At 35.6% G+C, this 16,549-nt stretch overlaps 2 protein-coding genes across 2 annotated transcripts in view; one reads left to right on the top strand and one right to left on the bottom strand.

Moving 5' to 3' along the window:
* Nucleotides 1-16,549, bottom strand: part of LOC111043531 — a 172,183-nt gene that overhangs the window by 111,842 nt on the left and 43,792 nt on the right. The window lies entirely within an intron of this gene.
* LOC111043532 (tetratricopeptide repeat protein 25) lies at nucleotides 3,206-15,431 on the top strand. Its single transcript, XM_039421090.1, has 9 exons — nucleotides 3,206-3,496; nucleotides 4,159-4,499; nucleotides 5,999-6,148; nucleotides 6,853-7,032; nucleotides 7,792-8,048; nucleotides 8,610-8,795; nucleotides 10,105-10,308; nucleotides 13,848-13,956; nucleotides 15,057-15,431. The coding sequence occupies exons 1-9, from the start codon at nucleotides 3,397-3,399 to the stop codon at nucleotides 15,360-15,362; spliced, it is 1,833 nt and encodes a 610-aa protein (XP_039277024.1). The 5' UTR covers nucleotides 3,206-3,396; the 3' UTR covers nucleotides 15,363-15,431.

The raw sequence follows: 16,549 nt of genomic DNA, 5'->3' as shown, positions 1-16,549 counted from the left end.
TATGTATTGATCAGAAGAGTCTTCGGAAGTGAAACACAAAAAGCATCCATCAAGTGGGCTACTATAGAAACTTTATCTTAATAATACAAAACTGAACGGATATGTGCAATCATTCTAGTAGTGCCAACGAAAGCTTTCCACCTTGAAAGGAAACTATTTGAACTTCAGCCAGTTGAACGAAGATAAGGATGTTAGCGGAAGCCTCCAAGCTTCTGTTCGAACTGTAGCGAATTATTGAAATTGAGTGAAAAGCGATGTTGTGTCGAGGCTGTGGCAGTTGGTTGACGTCACGAGTTGAAGCAACAAGTTGCATAGAATCGAGGTCATGTTGTGCGATGCGGCTTTAACCAAGTCTGTATTGACTGAGAGCGGGTTAGATAAACAATGAGGTCTGAGCCAAATTGCCGCTTTTCTCAGGAGCAAATTGCGGCATGCAGCTTGCGGCATGGAAATCACTTCATTCAAGAGATGCGCTAACGTTTCCTGTCGGATTGGGGCCGAGCCATCGTGATAGAATAAACACAGTTTTTCCATATAGTTAGTCCATTGTGGAAACTGAGAACTTTGATAGCACCGCCTGAACTCCAGGCGTTAGTACCGCCATGTGTTCTCCAACTTGTTTGCATCCAATGCTCCAAATGTCGTCCAAAAATTCAATTTCGGAAATGTTTTTAGCTCTCCTCATTTGATTCCACAAGTAAGAGAATTAGAATATCAAATGCATGGAAATCGAAGCTTGCCGAATCTTTAATCAGTCAATATATTCCTAGATATATTCGTTTGATTGAACGCTCATAATAGAATAACAAAATTATATTCTATTCATATTCATTTCTACTTCTGCAAACTGTGAACTTGCAATTGTAAACTGAGAAGGATTGTGAGCAGACATAATTCCATTCAAAAAGTTCTTGTTTTGACAACAAATGCTTCAGATATCGTCAGTGAAATATCTAATAAGGAAATATGGTCAGCGTTCCTCATGTGATTGATCATTTGATACCAGGAATCCAATTGGAATTTGGAATTGAATTACTATTGAAGAATGCGGTAACATCACCAAACAATAAATCAATTTGTAGATTGTAGAATCTAAGATAACCCAGTTAGTATTTTGTGATTGATGTTCATCTTGTTGATAGGGAAATCTATAGATGCTAGTTGATATGCTCCCATCTTTATTGTATAATTCACTGTTGTACTAGCGTACGAATGAAGAATAGAGTATGATAGACAATTGCATCTGACATGAGGTTAATCTGTTCAAAACTAATAATAATTATCATTGATATCTTAAGGAGAAAAATAACAACACTTATTCAAGCTGCATACTTGGAGTGAGTACATGTGGAGCTTTTAATATGTCCAACGCTTCTTTCAGAGATTGTGCGATTTAATTCTATCTTATCAATTAGACGAACGTTGTACATAAAAACCTCAAAAAATATGTTCAATTATTAATACTAACTTGTACATTAATGTACACTCAAGTCTGTATTCTCCAAGTTCCCCTCAATGATATTATGGTTGTGAATATTATAATTTTCTCTATTTGACTTCTCATACACAGAGATGCGCAAAGATATCATCAGACATTCTTCCAATGTTCGTGATCTCATTAGTTAGGAGTCACATCTTTCCAACTCCTGGTTAATAATACTATTGAGCTTGAACATGTACAAAGATTAGAAAAGTGTATTTGAATTTTTCGAAATCGTTTCTTCTCCCTGTTTCTCAGTCCTAACTAATTTCAATTTTCCCCTCACTTACTTTTATTTTTATTTTTCATACAACATTACATTTTATATTACAAGCACCTGCTAAAAACCTTTTATGGTTAAGCAGACCATTGTATGTGGTTTTTTGTCAATAAAACTTCTCTTCCCAATCACTATTGTTCATTCATATCAGTTATGAACAATTCGTATGAAAAGAGTTCGAGAGATCTAGAGGTTTCAAACAGTTTGATAATTATTGACGAGTATCAAGTTGAAGCTCATTCCTCACTAATGACTGGGACTGTACAACGTGCACTAATGGAACGAAAACAATGAACTCGCAACGAAAAGCACACTCCAACTGGTGGGAGGAACAGAATTGTTCAAGAGGAACTATTCACGGGAAGAGCAACAATAATTGCAAAGTAGACCTTTATGACCTGCAGAACTAAGAGGGATGCAGAACTAACGCCCAAGAGAAACTGAGGTGGGAAGAACAGACAAAGAGAGGAATATGGCATAGATTAGAAGAACAAATTGGAAGGGGAATACATGGAAAGAGGAACATATGGGAAGAGGAAGAAGGTAAGAGAAGATGTATGGTGTTTGATGAGGCGTCAGTCGAGAATTGGGCAGAACAAGCACATTGATCCAGCAGAGCAGAGGTCGTCTTCGTATAGTAAAGACTCAATATTGGAAATCTCTTGTGTTTGGCAGCGAGTCATCGTCAGAGTGTGTGTCCTTGTTAGGGCCCTCGGCAGGCAGGGTCAGCTCTGAACAATGCCTATCCTCCATTGCCTACTGCTCTAAGGGCTCTGATGTTCTGAACTGTGCACTAGAGCTTGCTTCAGCTTGTGCTTGTAAACGCATTCTATTCTCTGCTGGCATTCTCTTGTGCTACTCAGCTTCTGTTGTTCCTTCTTCTTTTTTATCTCCTCCTTCTTCTCCTTCTTCTACTTCTTTTTCTCCTTCTTATTCTTCCTATTCTCCTTTTTCTTCTTCCTCTCTTTCTTGCTCTTCTTTTACTTCTTCCCTCTTCATTCTACTTCTTCTTGCTCCTTTTGGTGCAGCACACGCATCGCAGCTTGTACGGCCTGGAAGCGATGGGATTGCAACAGTAGCGCTAACAAGCTGGAAATTCTATAAATGGAGTATGGTGGAAACCTACATAATGCTGGAATAAAGGAAATAAGAGTTTAGTGTAGTAGCGGGAGCTGCTCGTTACAATTTTCCACATTAACAGTTGTAGTTCTATTACAATGAGCATGACAGTTTTCATGCTTTTAGGACGTTCCCGAATTTTATTCATTGTTTCTGACAGGGAATAAATTCAAGATCAATGAAATACTTGGGTGAAGCAAGGGCTAATACACATAATCAATGTTGGTGTAACTCTAGCCTGATATTGAGTGTTCTCAGTACATTCTACGCGAACATATGATGTTATTTAAATCCAAGGTAGGTAAATTAATTTACACCCTGGATTTACATAGAAGTTCAATAGAAAAATGATAGTCTATCGAATGAATCGTTCATATGGTACAATCATTAATAAACAGATTGGGTTAATTTTAACCAAACTTTTTGAAGTGCTGAAATGAATTTAGCGTGAAATTTTAGTGGAACAAACGAGTCACATTACAATACTTGTAACATAGAAGATACAAATTAAACAGTGATGGAGCCAAATACAGAAAACAAGGAAAAAGTATTCAATCAAGTCAATGTATATAAAGACATTGGGGATAAACTTTTAAAACTTCATAAATACCGGAGAGGTATGTGATCTACAATATCGTTGGCTATAGATGAAGTAATTTATGAACCTGAATTCGTTTTTAACACCCTATCTCAATCATTCAGAGAAACGTGGAGAACATTCTTTAGACGCTTGCGAAATTTCCATTTTACGATAGTATCGTGCACATGAATATACGTGAATTTTATCATGGAAGTTGGAAACTTTATACTTGTTTATATAGGAGTATTCAATGAAGTTTATTCAAGAGTATAATATTTATCATTAAAGTGGGATAGATTAATAATTTTTATACTTGAAACTCTACCTGTGGTAACAGTTTTTTATAGAAACTATTCTTGATAATTTGTAAAATTATTTTACAATTATTTTTGAAAAAATATTAAATGCATTTAATTTGGAAATAATAGAGTTCATTTCAATTCAAAAGAACAGGAGTTTGAAAATGCATAAAATATTTTCCATAAAATTCTTTATTGAATCAAGTCAGTATTAGATATGGTTGAAACCATTATACTAAATTCCTTACAAGATTAAACTGGAATAAAATCTAGCAATCATAATCAGATAAAATAGTAATATAAGGAATTATGGTAATTTTCTCAAATCCAATAGCCTACTGTAGATTACATGATCGATTTTTTCGAATATTATGAAACACCTCAATTTTATCCTTTTCAGCGATCCCCTACTATGACAAGGCAGTGGAGGCTACAACCTCCAACAAAGACCAAGCATTTGGCGGGCTTGGAACAGACAAAGACAAAAAAGATGAAGATAGCACAGCACTGATTGATACAATTGTATCACGCAGCAGAGCTTACTCGCGCAATATTGACCACAAGAACGCACGTGACGATGCCGATTTTGTTGATCAAAAGAAACCGAACAAACCATCTGTTTTGCTAGTCGGTGGTGAAACACGGTTCAACAAGGATCACTTTGAAGACGGACTTGTCTACTATCGACAAGGCGAAGCAATCAGAAGAAAACCTGATTATTTCTGTAGAGGAGTGCTTGTTGTGAGTTGAACATTTCTGAATATTTAAGAGATTGAGAGCTTCACAAACATACAATCGAAACATCATAGTATATTCAATCTATAATTGAAACATTGATATTGAAATATTAATAATTGAACTTCTCTATTCATTTATTGAAATTTAATCAAAAAATATTAACATAGAGTAAAGATAGCAGAAGGAAATATTCAATAGTATGCACCAAAATTTCAAGCCCATCTTTTGTATACTCAAACTAATTACTCTCGACTATTGTCAATTATCGGGGCCAAGTCACACTGAGCATTTTTCATGCTTTCCAGAGTAGTATGGAGGGAAGGAAGCTTTCTGATTGACTGATTATCAGTTTATTCCCGAACGCAAACCCAATCAGACAATCAAAGAGCTTCCTACCCTGCCAACTCATCTGAATACGCCTAAAAAACGCTTCGTTTTGCTTGGCCCTTACTGGCTTGGCCGGCCGGTGGAGAGTGTATGAACGGCATAGTATCAACTACCAATGCGGCAATGAGACTACCAGCATCACATTGCGCGACGTAATAGTATATTTCGCACCTAGAGCAGAAAATGAGATTTTTCCGGCTCGAAATCGGTTTTCAAGTCCGAGGCTGTAGGCCGAGAAAAACATTTTTGCCCGTGGTGCAAACGATATTTTTCGCCACACTACAGGTATTGCTGACAAAATAAATAAAGAATACAAAATAAAGAATACTTGTTAAGTTATCGTACCTATCTCTTGATTTTAATGGTAGAGGATTTGCAGTCAGGATTTCAGATTCTTTTAAAATTTCACTTGGAATATCACGGGCGTCGTCATCTTCAAGCATTTTTGAAAATTCGGAATGCGCTAATCAACAATAAATAATTGAATAAAAATGGTTGTGAAGCGAATGCTGAATTAGTTTGATTCGAAATTCGAACTGAAATAATTGCAACTTCAGATGAAGAAAGTTGACACTCGCCCGATCTAGCGGATGACTTATTAACTACGGACTTCCATGTTAGCGGCTGGAAAGAGTACGTTTTCGGGCCTAGGCCGGAAAGAAACCCTTTTCTGACGTCAGACGAGAGTCGTCTGCAAACAAGGTCTTTCAGATCTACGTAGGGACTGGAAAACAGCTGCTTTCTGTGCAGTGTGGCGAAAAAGAACTACGTGAGCCATCATCGGATTGAGCTGACAGTGACATGAACGCCCTATAACTTGGGATATTTTCTTATGCTATCTATTCTTTAAGCTATTAGGCTTATAACAACATGTAGCAGCAATAGGGAGCAATCTCTATTACTTCCGTAGAGAAGTGCTTGTTGAATGCAGTTTAAGCATTCCGAGAAAACTTTCAGATTCTCTCATGATCCAGGCTATCATGAAAATCTAATCTGTTTAGGGTTGGTTGTTGGCTTCATTGATCATGAACATATTATTAGATAATCCACTTGATATTATGTAGTGAGGTATAACTCATATAGAATACTAAACAGTTGATTTCTTATAATAACAGGCATCAGAAATCATAGAAGATTGTATTGGACGAAATGCTGGAGACATATTCGACTACAACAATCTGGGTGAGACTGTACTGCAGCATTGGATTCATCTGAATAGGATGGATGATGAGCCAAAGCAGCAGTCTGAGCAAGAGCAAACTAAGGTGATTGATTATTTAATCATAAATAATTATTATAATTATTATCTCAGAAGGTGTGACGATTTTATTCCTATGATTGTATGTTGGCTGTTAACAGAAGTTATGAATAATTCTTAACAGATAATAATGAATATGTAACTGAGTATCCTAATTAAAAGATCGTTGAATTCTCCAATTCATTTCGGTTTCCTATTGGTTTCCTATTGAAACATGAGATTTTTATACATAAATTAGGGCTATTCATATTGATTCATGTGGACACATGGATATGGAATTATTTCCAATTGGTCGTGTCTTGATAAAAATATACAAAGAGTATATAAAATTCAAGTAAACTGAATAAATATTATCACAAAAAAAATAATAATCGCCCATAAAAACGAAAATAATCATCATTTGGAGTATGATATATAGAGAAAATTATAGCAATAATTGCTAGCTGAATAACATTAGTCATGGAAAAACGTTTTGATAGTATTTTATGATGAATTTCACTAAAAAAATGAATTCCAATGCCGCATATCCCAGCAGCCTTGAGTAGGTATGATTAGCTGATCCGCAATGATTGATCCTTGATAGTACAATGTGTATTCCATGTATTATTGGTCGAGTTTTATAGGAGTTCAATATTTGTGGAGAAAAACTTGAATGATTTTGAAAACTTGAAAACATTTCTGTCATTTGATGAAACGATGTTTAAATTTCAGAGAGGCGAAGGAAACAGTGGAAAGTGTCTCGCTGAGAAATACCTCTTGGGAGTTGCTCATGATAAGAATTACCTGCAGAGCTGTCTGACAGATCGTCAGCTGTACGCAGGCGACGTGGATGCTTTTCTTAAAGTCCAAGACACAATCACTGATGCTCTAGAAAAGATAGAGCGACAGCAGGTGAGTCAACTCGAAAAGTAATATAAATTGAATCAGATGATATTCATGATACAAGAGATGGAATAGGGGTTGTTTAGAGTATTGATTTTCTACAAATAATGGAATCTTTGCTAGTCAAGTTCTGAATAAAATTTTTTTTTTCTCAATCTTGGTAAACTATCAGGAATCATGCGATAAACGACTGTACTCCGAAATAATTTTCCATGAATCTCGAACCACAAGAATGAAGTCAACTACTTGATGATAATATTCGAGGGAAACAGTCAAATAATAATCCACAAAAATGAAGTCAACTACTTGATGATAATATTCGAGGGAAACAGTCAAATAATAATTCATGTTAACTCTGATGTCAAATCGTTATTTGTGTTCTGAATTTTATGAATGAATAAACATTTTTGTTATGTGATAGGAGCAAAAACGACTATTGCTGCATAATAGACTAGAGTTTCAAATTGTATTTTATCATTATTGTCTTGTCCAATAATTGTTTCATGATTGCATTGAATTCCAAGAAATAAATTATTCATTATTCAGTATTGTTGAAAAATTAGTGAAATGCTGCGAAAAAAGGGGAGAGAGAAAACACTTTCCAATTTAATGTATAAACTATATTGAGAATATTTTGGAGATTATATTTTGTTGTATCTGAAGGTTGTTAAGCACGATATAACCAGTATAATTTGACTTCAATATACTAGAAGCATCATTAATACGTCGTCCAATACCTTATCATTTTGAAGTGTTGTTTTTAAACAGAAATCCCTCTACCGACAAAAACCATTGTACACTTACAAGATGAAGGAGTCTATGAGAAAAATATCTCCTAGTTTGAAAATGAGGACGGAGAATGAGCAGAAAAAGTTGCAGCTTGACTCTGCAAAACTAGTTTTCAAACTTCTCAAGATAACGGACGATGCACGAAAGAAGTTGGATGCCAAAATGTGTTTGAGACATGCTTACAGGACTCGAGAGTACATACTTGACCATCCAAACAGTATTCTACCTTACAAAAAGTAATTGTCCACTTCCATCATCAACTTATTATTTGAAATGTAGATGCTATCTTGAATTCTTAACCATCTATCTAGTGTTCATTTCATCTTGTAGCCTTAGGTAATTTATATTATTCTCATAGCTCACAAAGTAATTGGAGTTTTATTTCTTAGACTGAAAGCAAAAGTTTGTAATCATAGTACAAGAGTAGATTCAATCCCACATATTACATCTATTTCATTTGTAAGCCAATTAACTTTCCAATTTCCTCTTTAGCTGGAAGCATTTATAATTTATTCTTATTCGAGTATGTTTATTTCTATATTTCAAATAAATTTCATTTGAAAGATGAATATGTTCTACTTGAAAAATAATTATGAGTGTAATTATAATGAATATTCTTATCTCATGACAGTAACGCTCAAACTGACCACTTCCACTCACATTTTCCATCTCCTTGTTGGCAAGAAATGAACTGGAATAAATCCAGTCCAAGTCTTCAACTGGAATAAATCGTCAATATCATGCATGATCCTTTTAAATAAAGACATTCAAGCCGATCAATGAAAGTATGATTTCAGTGTATACCTGGAGCATTTGTTCAAGATTGTTGGTGAGCTGTTCTTCTCAATGAAACAGTTTGTGGGACATTGGAGTGAGAAGGAGAATACAGTGCGGGTACTCCATATGATTGGACTGATCATGCTCAAAAAAAGTGAGGAGGCAATAATTAGGTCCACATTCTCGCCGTACATAGCGAATCCACGGTAAGTTTGTCAAATGTTACTCGATCACTGCATTGTTTCCACATATTTTTCTCTACGTATAAATAAACTATCATTCATTTTCTTCATTTCATGTTCTTCATATTATCAACTATCACTTCTCAATATGATAAATTAGTGGACTCTATTGGAGCTCTATTATAACTGATTATCCGCATAATTTCTACATAATAATATGTTTCTGAAATCGATTCACTTTATAAATTGCGACTTTTCCCCTGTTGTCTCAAGTATCGCTGTCTTTGTATCAAGTTGTCGCTGTTGGTATCTACTGTTCTTGATATTATCACTCTCGTATCACAGTAGGCTATGATATATTCATGTATTTTAATGGAGTCACAAAAAGTTTTGCATATCGTATATAAAGGGATGTGCATTATCACTTTAGAAAAACTTTTGGTAATTTTTTATTAATGTACTATGTACTTTCCACTGCAAACCATTCGATATCACAAATCGATCTGCTGTTTTTCTCGTGAAAATACTTACTAGAAAGGTCGTATTCCAGTGATTCAAGGTTTGTCAGACCAAACTATTTTACTCTGCAGAGCAAAAGAGCCGCTCTCTTTTCAGTTGCACTCTGATTCCAAAATTTTCAATTATAACATTTATTTTTCATTTTTTTGAGCAAACGCGAGCCAAATTATTTATTTCAAGCCGCTGAATCTGAAATTAGAATTCTCCTTTCTCCATTCTTACATGATTTAGGTTTTTGATAAGAAATCTTTATCGAGAACGTCCGCTCGGATGCCTGGAGAAAATCACACCCAGAGCGATTCAAAAACATCTGCATGTGAGCAGAGTTTTCTAGGAACGTCGGCTGGCAGATACACAGATGTCGGTGTGAACACCCGCACTGTTTATGCTGACGACAGATCTTTTTAATCCATCCATCCACAGACTCTGCAGAGGTCTGAACATTACTTTAGACACTGGGTTCGTGAACCAGATGTCCCTGGTTCAAATGCCAGACTGCCAGCATAATATTTATCTCGGCCAATCTTTTGTTTTCGATGAACCCATGAAATTCGTCGGTCTAGGCTGCCTAAAAGCAGTCGTTGAGTCATGTCAAAATCCCTGAAATTGAACAGGTGTGTGACAGTGCGACATGAAAATTCTGATCACACTAGCCATTCAGGCACACAATAATCATTCAAACCTACACAAATTTCAGAAAAGTACAAACTCCAAAACGGCTTCCAATTCATATAACAGTTCAAATAAATGTAGCTAGTTTTCTATTGTACGTGTTAACTTCTTCAATCTGATAAAATGTAGTTTTGCTCCTAAGCAAGCTACTGGACAGTTGCGAGAGAGACCTGTCGCTGTCCTCTTCGCTGGTGGAGCGCGCCTTCCTCTACCACGAGATGAGTCGCTGCTTCAACCAGATCGGCAAGCTGGAGCAAGCTCTCACTATGGCTAGGCGCTGCATACAGGAGGCTCGTCAGGCCAGGAACACCGTGTGGATGGTCAACGGCATGTTCATGGTGGCAAGGTTTGTTCAATGGATTCTCATTCAATGATATTGTTAAGTTACTGCAACATTTCAGCGGTGACATCAATTTGAAAACGACTTGAGTGATAGACGAAGATTTCCTCCGGGTTATCAAAGTGCATAGAATTTAAAATACAAGTACCTTTGTAATTGATGGATGCTACTTGCAATATACACCGTGTCCCATGGAGAGTTTTACACGTTTAATTTTACATTACCTGTCCATTCATGCACTGAACTTTTTTTAAATTTTACACAATTTACAAAGTAGATTTTAAAAATATTCTGGGAAAATTTCAGCTCCCTAACCTTCGTAGAAACAAATTGGCGGCTTATTGGAAATTTTAATGAATTTACTGGTAAAAGTGAGAAAAAGACATATCTGGAATAGGTAAACAGAGTTTGCTCTTTAATTGTAATACGATTCGTATCTACTACGTATTACTTCATTAATATTACAATATAAGAATAGATAGATGTATACTAAGGAAGTTGAGTTGTAGCCTAAGTGGTGAGTGATAAGTAGTAAGAAGTAGTGAGTATTAAGTAGGTAGAAAGTCTGTAAGTAGTAACCTCTGCAACCTCTATTTTATTATTGCCTCAGACAGTACTCAACATCATAATTTTTGTCTTTGTCGCTATCTAAATCATAAATTTAAATAATCACTTTCATGAATTCCTGCATACACCTTTTTACGGAAACATCAGTTTGTCATCTAGCTTCATTTGATAACTCTCAATAAAAAGGAATTGATTTTCCTGTCCCAATCGGAATCCATGATATGTGGACAGATTAACATATTTACCGACAATGGAGATCATACACTTATAAGATTGAGATCAAATTGGGTTTACCGGGTTTTACGAAAAGTGGAAGGAGATGAATGGAATTATACTCCGGGTCTACAGAGATTCTCCCATGCACTGGGCTGTCAGACTGAAGCATTGTGAGTGGATGTCACAAGCAAGATGATTGAAGCGTATTGTGATAGGAGTGATAGTGTTGCTTAGCTGTGAGTCGCGTAAAGATGCAATTATCATCAAATCATTCAGAGCCCGGATTTATAAATCCTCCATGATGTCACCACTCGTAAGTTGATGTATATCGCTTCGCTTGCCATATCCGTCTAGCCAGAGGGCTCCGCCCCCTGGACCCCCGACTGGATCGTCCAAAAAAGAGATCAGCGGGCTCCCTTCGCTCGCCTGCATTCTTCATTTGAGCATGCTTCATTCAATCAGAAAGTCAAAGCTGAGAAAGCGCAAAAAACGCTGGAAAAATTCAGATTCTGGGCGTATCTTTGATGTTATTTCAAATTCCTTCTAACACAACATTATTACACCCTAGCTTAGCTTCTGTACTACATTTGAACAATTTATGTTCATTTGTTATCGATGAATCTGAGAAAAAGCAAAAAAAGGCTGGAAAAACGCTAATTTTGGGCGTATCTTTGAAGTTATTGCAAATTCCTTCTAACACAACATTAATACACCCTAGCTGAGCTTCTGTAGTAAATTTGAACAATTTCTGTTCATTTGTTCTCGATAAATCTGAGAAAAAGCAAAAAAACGCTGGAAAAACGCTAATTTTGGGCGTATCTTTGGAAATTTTCCCAAATCCGTTCTTAGTCCGCCTCTAAAGGGCTAATAGTATAGCACCTGAAGCTTTAGACCTTGCATAAAATTTTCTCAGGTTTATTTAAAACTTTTTTGTAGTTAAAATGTTTTGTTAGTATGTTTTAAGTATTCGCTATATATTTTAAGGGTGGGGACTTTCCCCCCCGTGGGGCGGTAACCCCCCCCCGTTTTTTTGGCCGGAAGAAAATGGCCTGTGGAAAGCGAGGGAAATTTCCGAACTGAAAATCCAAATAGCAGGTGCTTAAACATATAATTTCACATACTCACACAAATTTTGATGTACTTGCTAAGTACACTTTTTGATCCAGACAATTTTATGTAATTCGAAACGTGCATTTTTTCAACGAATGTTACAGTTTTCCAGAGTAAATAAGAGTGGGAAATGTATTCAGTATACAATAAAATTACACATATGTTTGCCGCCATTTCCACGAGTTTTCCGAAACTTTTTTTCCCCGTGTAGGACCCGCGTATCTTATAACATGGCCATTCTTATATAACTGGTGTTATAAGAAATACTATCAGAGGAAGCTTGAAACTAGAATCTTTAATACCAACTGAAGATGCTTGCTTACAAAATTTTAAGCGAACATATTTACAGGTTCAAACGTGGTTAGGACAGAATCTAGACCCTACCCAATGGGGTTGGGAAATGAAAAACTCTTTACTGCTTCCAATTCCAATGGAAAAAGCTGCAGCTCCTGATGAACTACTGAGAACTTTATTTTACAATTGTGAGACAGGATGTGGATCCAGATGCGGGTGTAGAAAGGGAGGTGTACACTGTTCACCAGCTTGCTTAAAATGCAGAGAATTTGGTTGTACAAACAATCCACAACCAATCCTCAACAACAACGCTGACATTCTAGAACAACAATTAGCAACTACTATGGGAGACGATAATACTGTTTGAATATATTAAATAATGTAACTTTTTAAACAATTTAAAAAAATTGTAAAAATATTTTATTTATTAATAAAGTGTACTTTGGTTTCATTAATTATTTTTTCAAATTATTTTTTATATCGGTACCCTTTAAAATAAAAAAAAAATTCATGAAAATCGAATGCAATTAAGCACTTTTGCCCTTAAGGGTTGCCCTTTGACCCATAAAATTGCAGGGAAAATTAAATTTATAAAATTTTTGTTCTAATTCTTTAAGTTGCTTCCCATTAAAACAACATTCAAATAAATTTTTATGATAATTTAACGCTACATACACATTTTGCCCTTAAGGGCTGCCCTTTGGGTTTTGGATGATGGAATATATAAGTTTCAAACATTTCAATTCATTTTTTAAATCGCTGCCCTTTTAAACACACGCAGTAAAAATTTTATTGAAATATAATGATAGTTACCAAATGTTGCCCATAAATGTGCCCTTTTTAACCCTTACGTTGGGCTCATTTTGTATCTCACATTGGTATTTAACTAATTTTTAATATTTCAAAAAAATTTGGGCCTTTAATTAATTATTTTCGAAATTTTATAGCTTTTTATTTTTTTACCCATTTTTACCCCTTTTTTAACCCTTAAAGGGTTAAATTCAATTTTCCCCGCCCTGAAAACTTATAGCGTTTTTTCTACACATCCTAACGAACAATTTGAGTTATTAAAGATTAAAATCGAGGCAGTGGTTTTTTTTTGTTTCACTTTTCGATATTTACGGTTTCAGGTGCTATACTATAACTGAACATACCTACCAAATTTGAACGTTTTTGGTCCGTTAGATTTTTAGTTCAGCGAGTGAGTGCGTGAGTGAGTCACTCATTTAGTGAGTACCATTTCGCTTTTATATATATATATATAGATAATATTGATTGTAATATATTCATTCACTTGACGTTGTGTATGAATCTGCGCTGAATAATACTCATGACAATGACAAACTAATTGATTTAAGGTACGAGTGTGGACTGCGCAACTTCGTCAATGCGAAAGACACGATAAATGAGGTCTACGAATATGTGAAAACCATGAACCGTCCCGAAATACAGAGCTTCATTGTCAAGGTAACATTATTCATGAGTGTTCAATGATGGATTCAGTTTCCAAATCCAAAATAGATTAGGTTGGAGTTTGGAGGTTTTCTTTGAACCAAATGGGATAGATATCTCTACTGTCGATGTGTTAATTGAAATGTGTGAACTGATTGTACATAAATCTTCACTTTTTGTGGAGTTGAGAAGTTGATATTGTGGTGATTATTCATATTAAATGAAAAAGACTAAGAAATTGTCAAAAACCACAGGCTCATTGATACTTAGAAAGACCGGTTTCGGTTATTAGACCATTGTCAATCTCTGATAAATCTCTGTTTCTGGTAATCTCTGTTTATCAGAGATTGACAATGTTGTAATAACCGAAACCGGTCTTTCTAAGTATCAATAAGTCTGAGGTTTTTGACAATATCTTAGTCTTTTTCATTTAACATAAATCTTCAGTCTCAATTAATATTCTATCAGAAGAGCTTAGGCGGAATGCACACCGGAGAAACGCGTTTCGTGAAAAAAGTTTCAGGAAACGTGAAGCGAAAGTTGCTCCCAATCGACTGATACGATTAAGCAGGGAACGTTTCTTATGTATGCATGCGCGAGTGAAACGGATTGCATGAAACAAGTTTCATGAAAGAGCGCTTCACGAAATGCGTTTCTCCGGTGTGCATCCCGCCTTACATGGATAGGGAAATATTGAAAACATGTAGGTTAGTATATCATTTATAGACGTTGTTGTATTTATACAGATATCAATAGAAAAGTGATATACAAATATCTTCATCCATATAAATATTATGTTGAATTCTAAAGTGGATGTTCGTATTTCTCCTCATTTGATTTTCTCGAATTGCATTCTCATAGTATAATACCATTCCAATCTACTTCTCATGACTTATTCGATTCTTGGAGGAGGAAAGAGCAATACATTTTCAAAGTGGAGAACTAGATTCATGGAATCATTTGAATGATTTCCCATCGGCATCGTATTTAGTTTATTATGTTATTTCCAAATATTTCAATGACATCACATTTCCACTTATTCATTTTGAAAACATGTCATCCTTTGTTTCAAATTTGGCTTTAAAAGTAAACTACAACTGGATTGATGTTGACAGGCAATCGACTTCTTGGAAGTGGTCGAGGAGATACCGCAGCTAAAGGCATCGGCCCTGGAGCGTCGAGAGAAACGCATGATGGAGTGCATGCCAACTGAGGAGCTGAAGAAGAAGATGTCAATGGTGTTCTTCCACATGCACAACGCGCACCCGTCACGTCGCATGCTATTGGTCCCCGCTGACCCAGTGCCTGTCTCTCGGCGGAGGGATTCGGCCACCGAGGGCTTAGCTACCATGCGGGAGCGCATGCGCGGACGCAGCAAAATATTCAGGCGGCGGCCCAGGATTAGGCATGACAAAAAGTAGATCAATTAAGAAAAAAAAATTGTCAGAATTAATGAAAATGTGTTTGTGATTGAATTGAAGTCTTTGTTTCCTTAATGTGACTATTTAGCTAATAGCAGATATCAAACAAACTATTACCATAGAGCATATCTATGCTATCTTTCCTCTTTGCTATTATTTTGCATATTATTTTGATTGAACAAGATATCCAGAAGTTCATTTCCAAAGATTTCCATTTATGAAAGAGAACCAATGTATCGAATAAGAAAATAGTTCCTTACATTTTATGTTTGGCCTCTGAATGTCTGTCCAATTATTCAATTATATGAACCTATATAAACATCATATCCCTCAAGTTTCAGCTGTAAGAATTTTGTCATTACGAGAGTAGTTTGAGGGCATTCACAAAAACCCTTCATCAATCCCTTATGCAGCTGAATAAATGGGAACGGTTATGGTGGAAACGTTAAAATGGTGAAATGTAAACAGTGATGATCGGCTGCTGTATCTCTGGTCCGCATATCCCTTCAAGTCCGGAGTTCTTTTGATTCTAATATAGTTCGAAGTCTGTCGGTGCATATGTAACAGGAGTAACATGATCAAATGGGTGAATACAACCTTCCAGACACAATGTTAAACAAACTTCTTGAAAAATAGTCGACTATATTTATAAACATATCTGAGCCAGCCTCTGCTGAACCTGAGAATAAGATAAAAAATATTTTGTGTAGATAGTATTTAAAAAAGAAAAGGGAGAAATGGTGGCAATCGTAGATTACGGGCCTAGATTTGTACCTGCTAGAACCCTTTAAACACAATTCCCTAGTCCTCACTTTATAAGTAGAATAATGATAATTGTAAATAACTATTTAAACATGAATAGAATGAAAAAGTTCAAAGCTTTTACTTTCATGTAGATTGTCTTTGCTATTTAAATTAGTTATAAGATGATATTTCAAAAAAAGTAAATATGGATGCATAATTTAAGTGCTAGTAAATGCGTCATAGTATTGATTTAGAATGTTCTGAGGAAGATGTTATAACCATGACTTGTAACTCCCTCTGAAAATGAGGATTATCTTGAATCACAGTCGTTTAGCATGCAATGCAGAATAAATATAGGGAAAAAACTGAAAAGAATACTAGAATAATAGCTTACATTATAGTAGAATGCATCATGGAAGTAAAGTACAGTATTTTTCCAATCT

The sequence above is a fragment of the Nilaparvata lugens genome, chromosome 2 (genome assembly GCF_014356525.2).
Source record: "Nilaparvata lugens isolate BPH chromosome 2, ASM1435652v1, whole genome shotgun sequence".
In the NCBI taxonomy this organism is placed as follows: domain Eukaryota; kingdom Metazoa; phylum Arthropoda; class Insecta; order Hemiptera; family Delphacidae; genus Nilaparvata; species Nilaparvata lugens.
The sequence above is the reverse complement of the archived record's forward strand: the minus strand, read 5'-3'. Positions and strand labels throughout refer to the sequence as shown.

Excerpts from the sequence above, each read along its gene's own strand:
- LOC111043532 (XM_039421090.1), top strand. The coding sequence starts at position 3,397 with ATGGAGCCAAATACAGAAAACAAGGAAAAAGTATTCAATCAAGTCAAT. Across the intron at positions 3,497-4,158 it reads ACTTCATAAATACCGGAGAG|CGATCCCCTACTATGACAAG; the intron begins GTATGTGATCTA and ends TATCCTTTTCAG. Across the intron at positions 6,149-6,852 it reads CTGAGCAAGAGCAAACTAAG|AGAGGCGAAGGAAACAGTGG; the intron begins GTGATTGATTAT and ends TTTAAATTTCAG.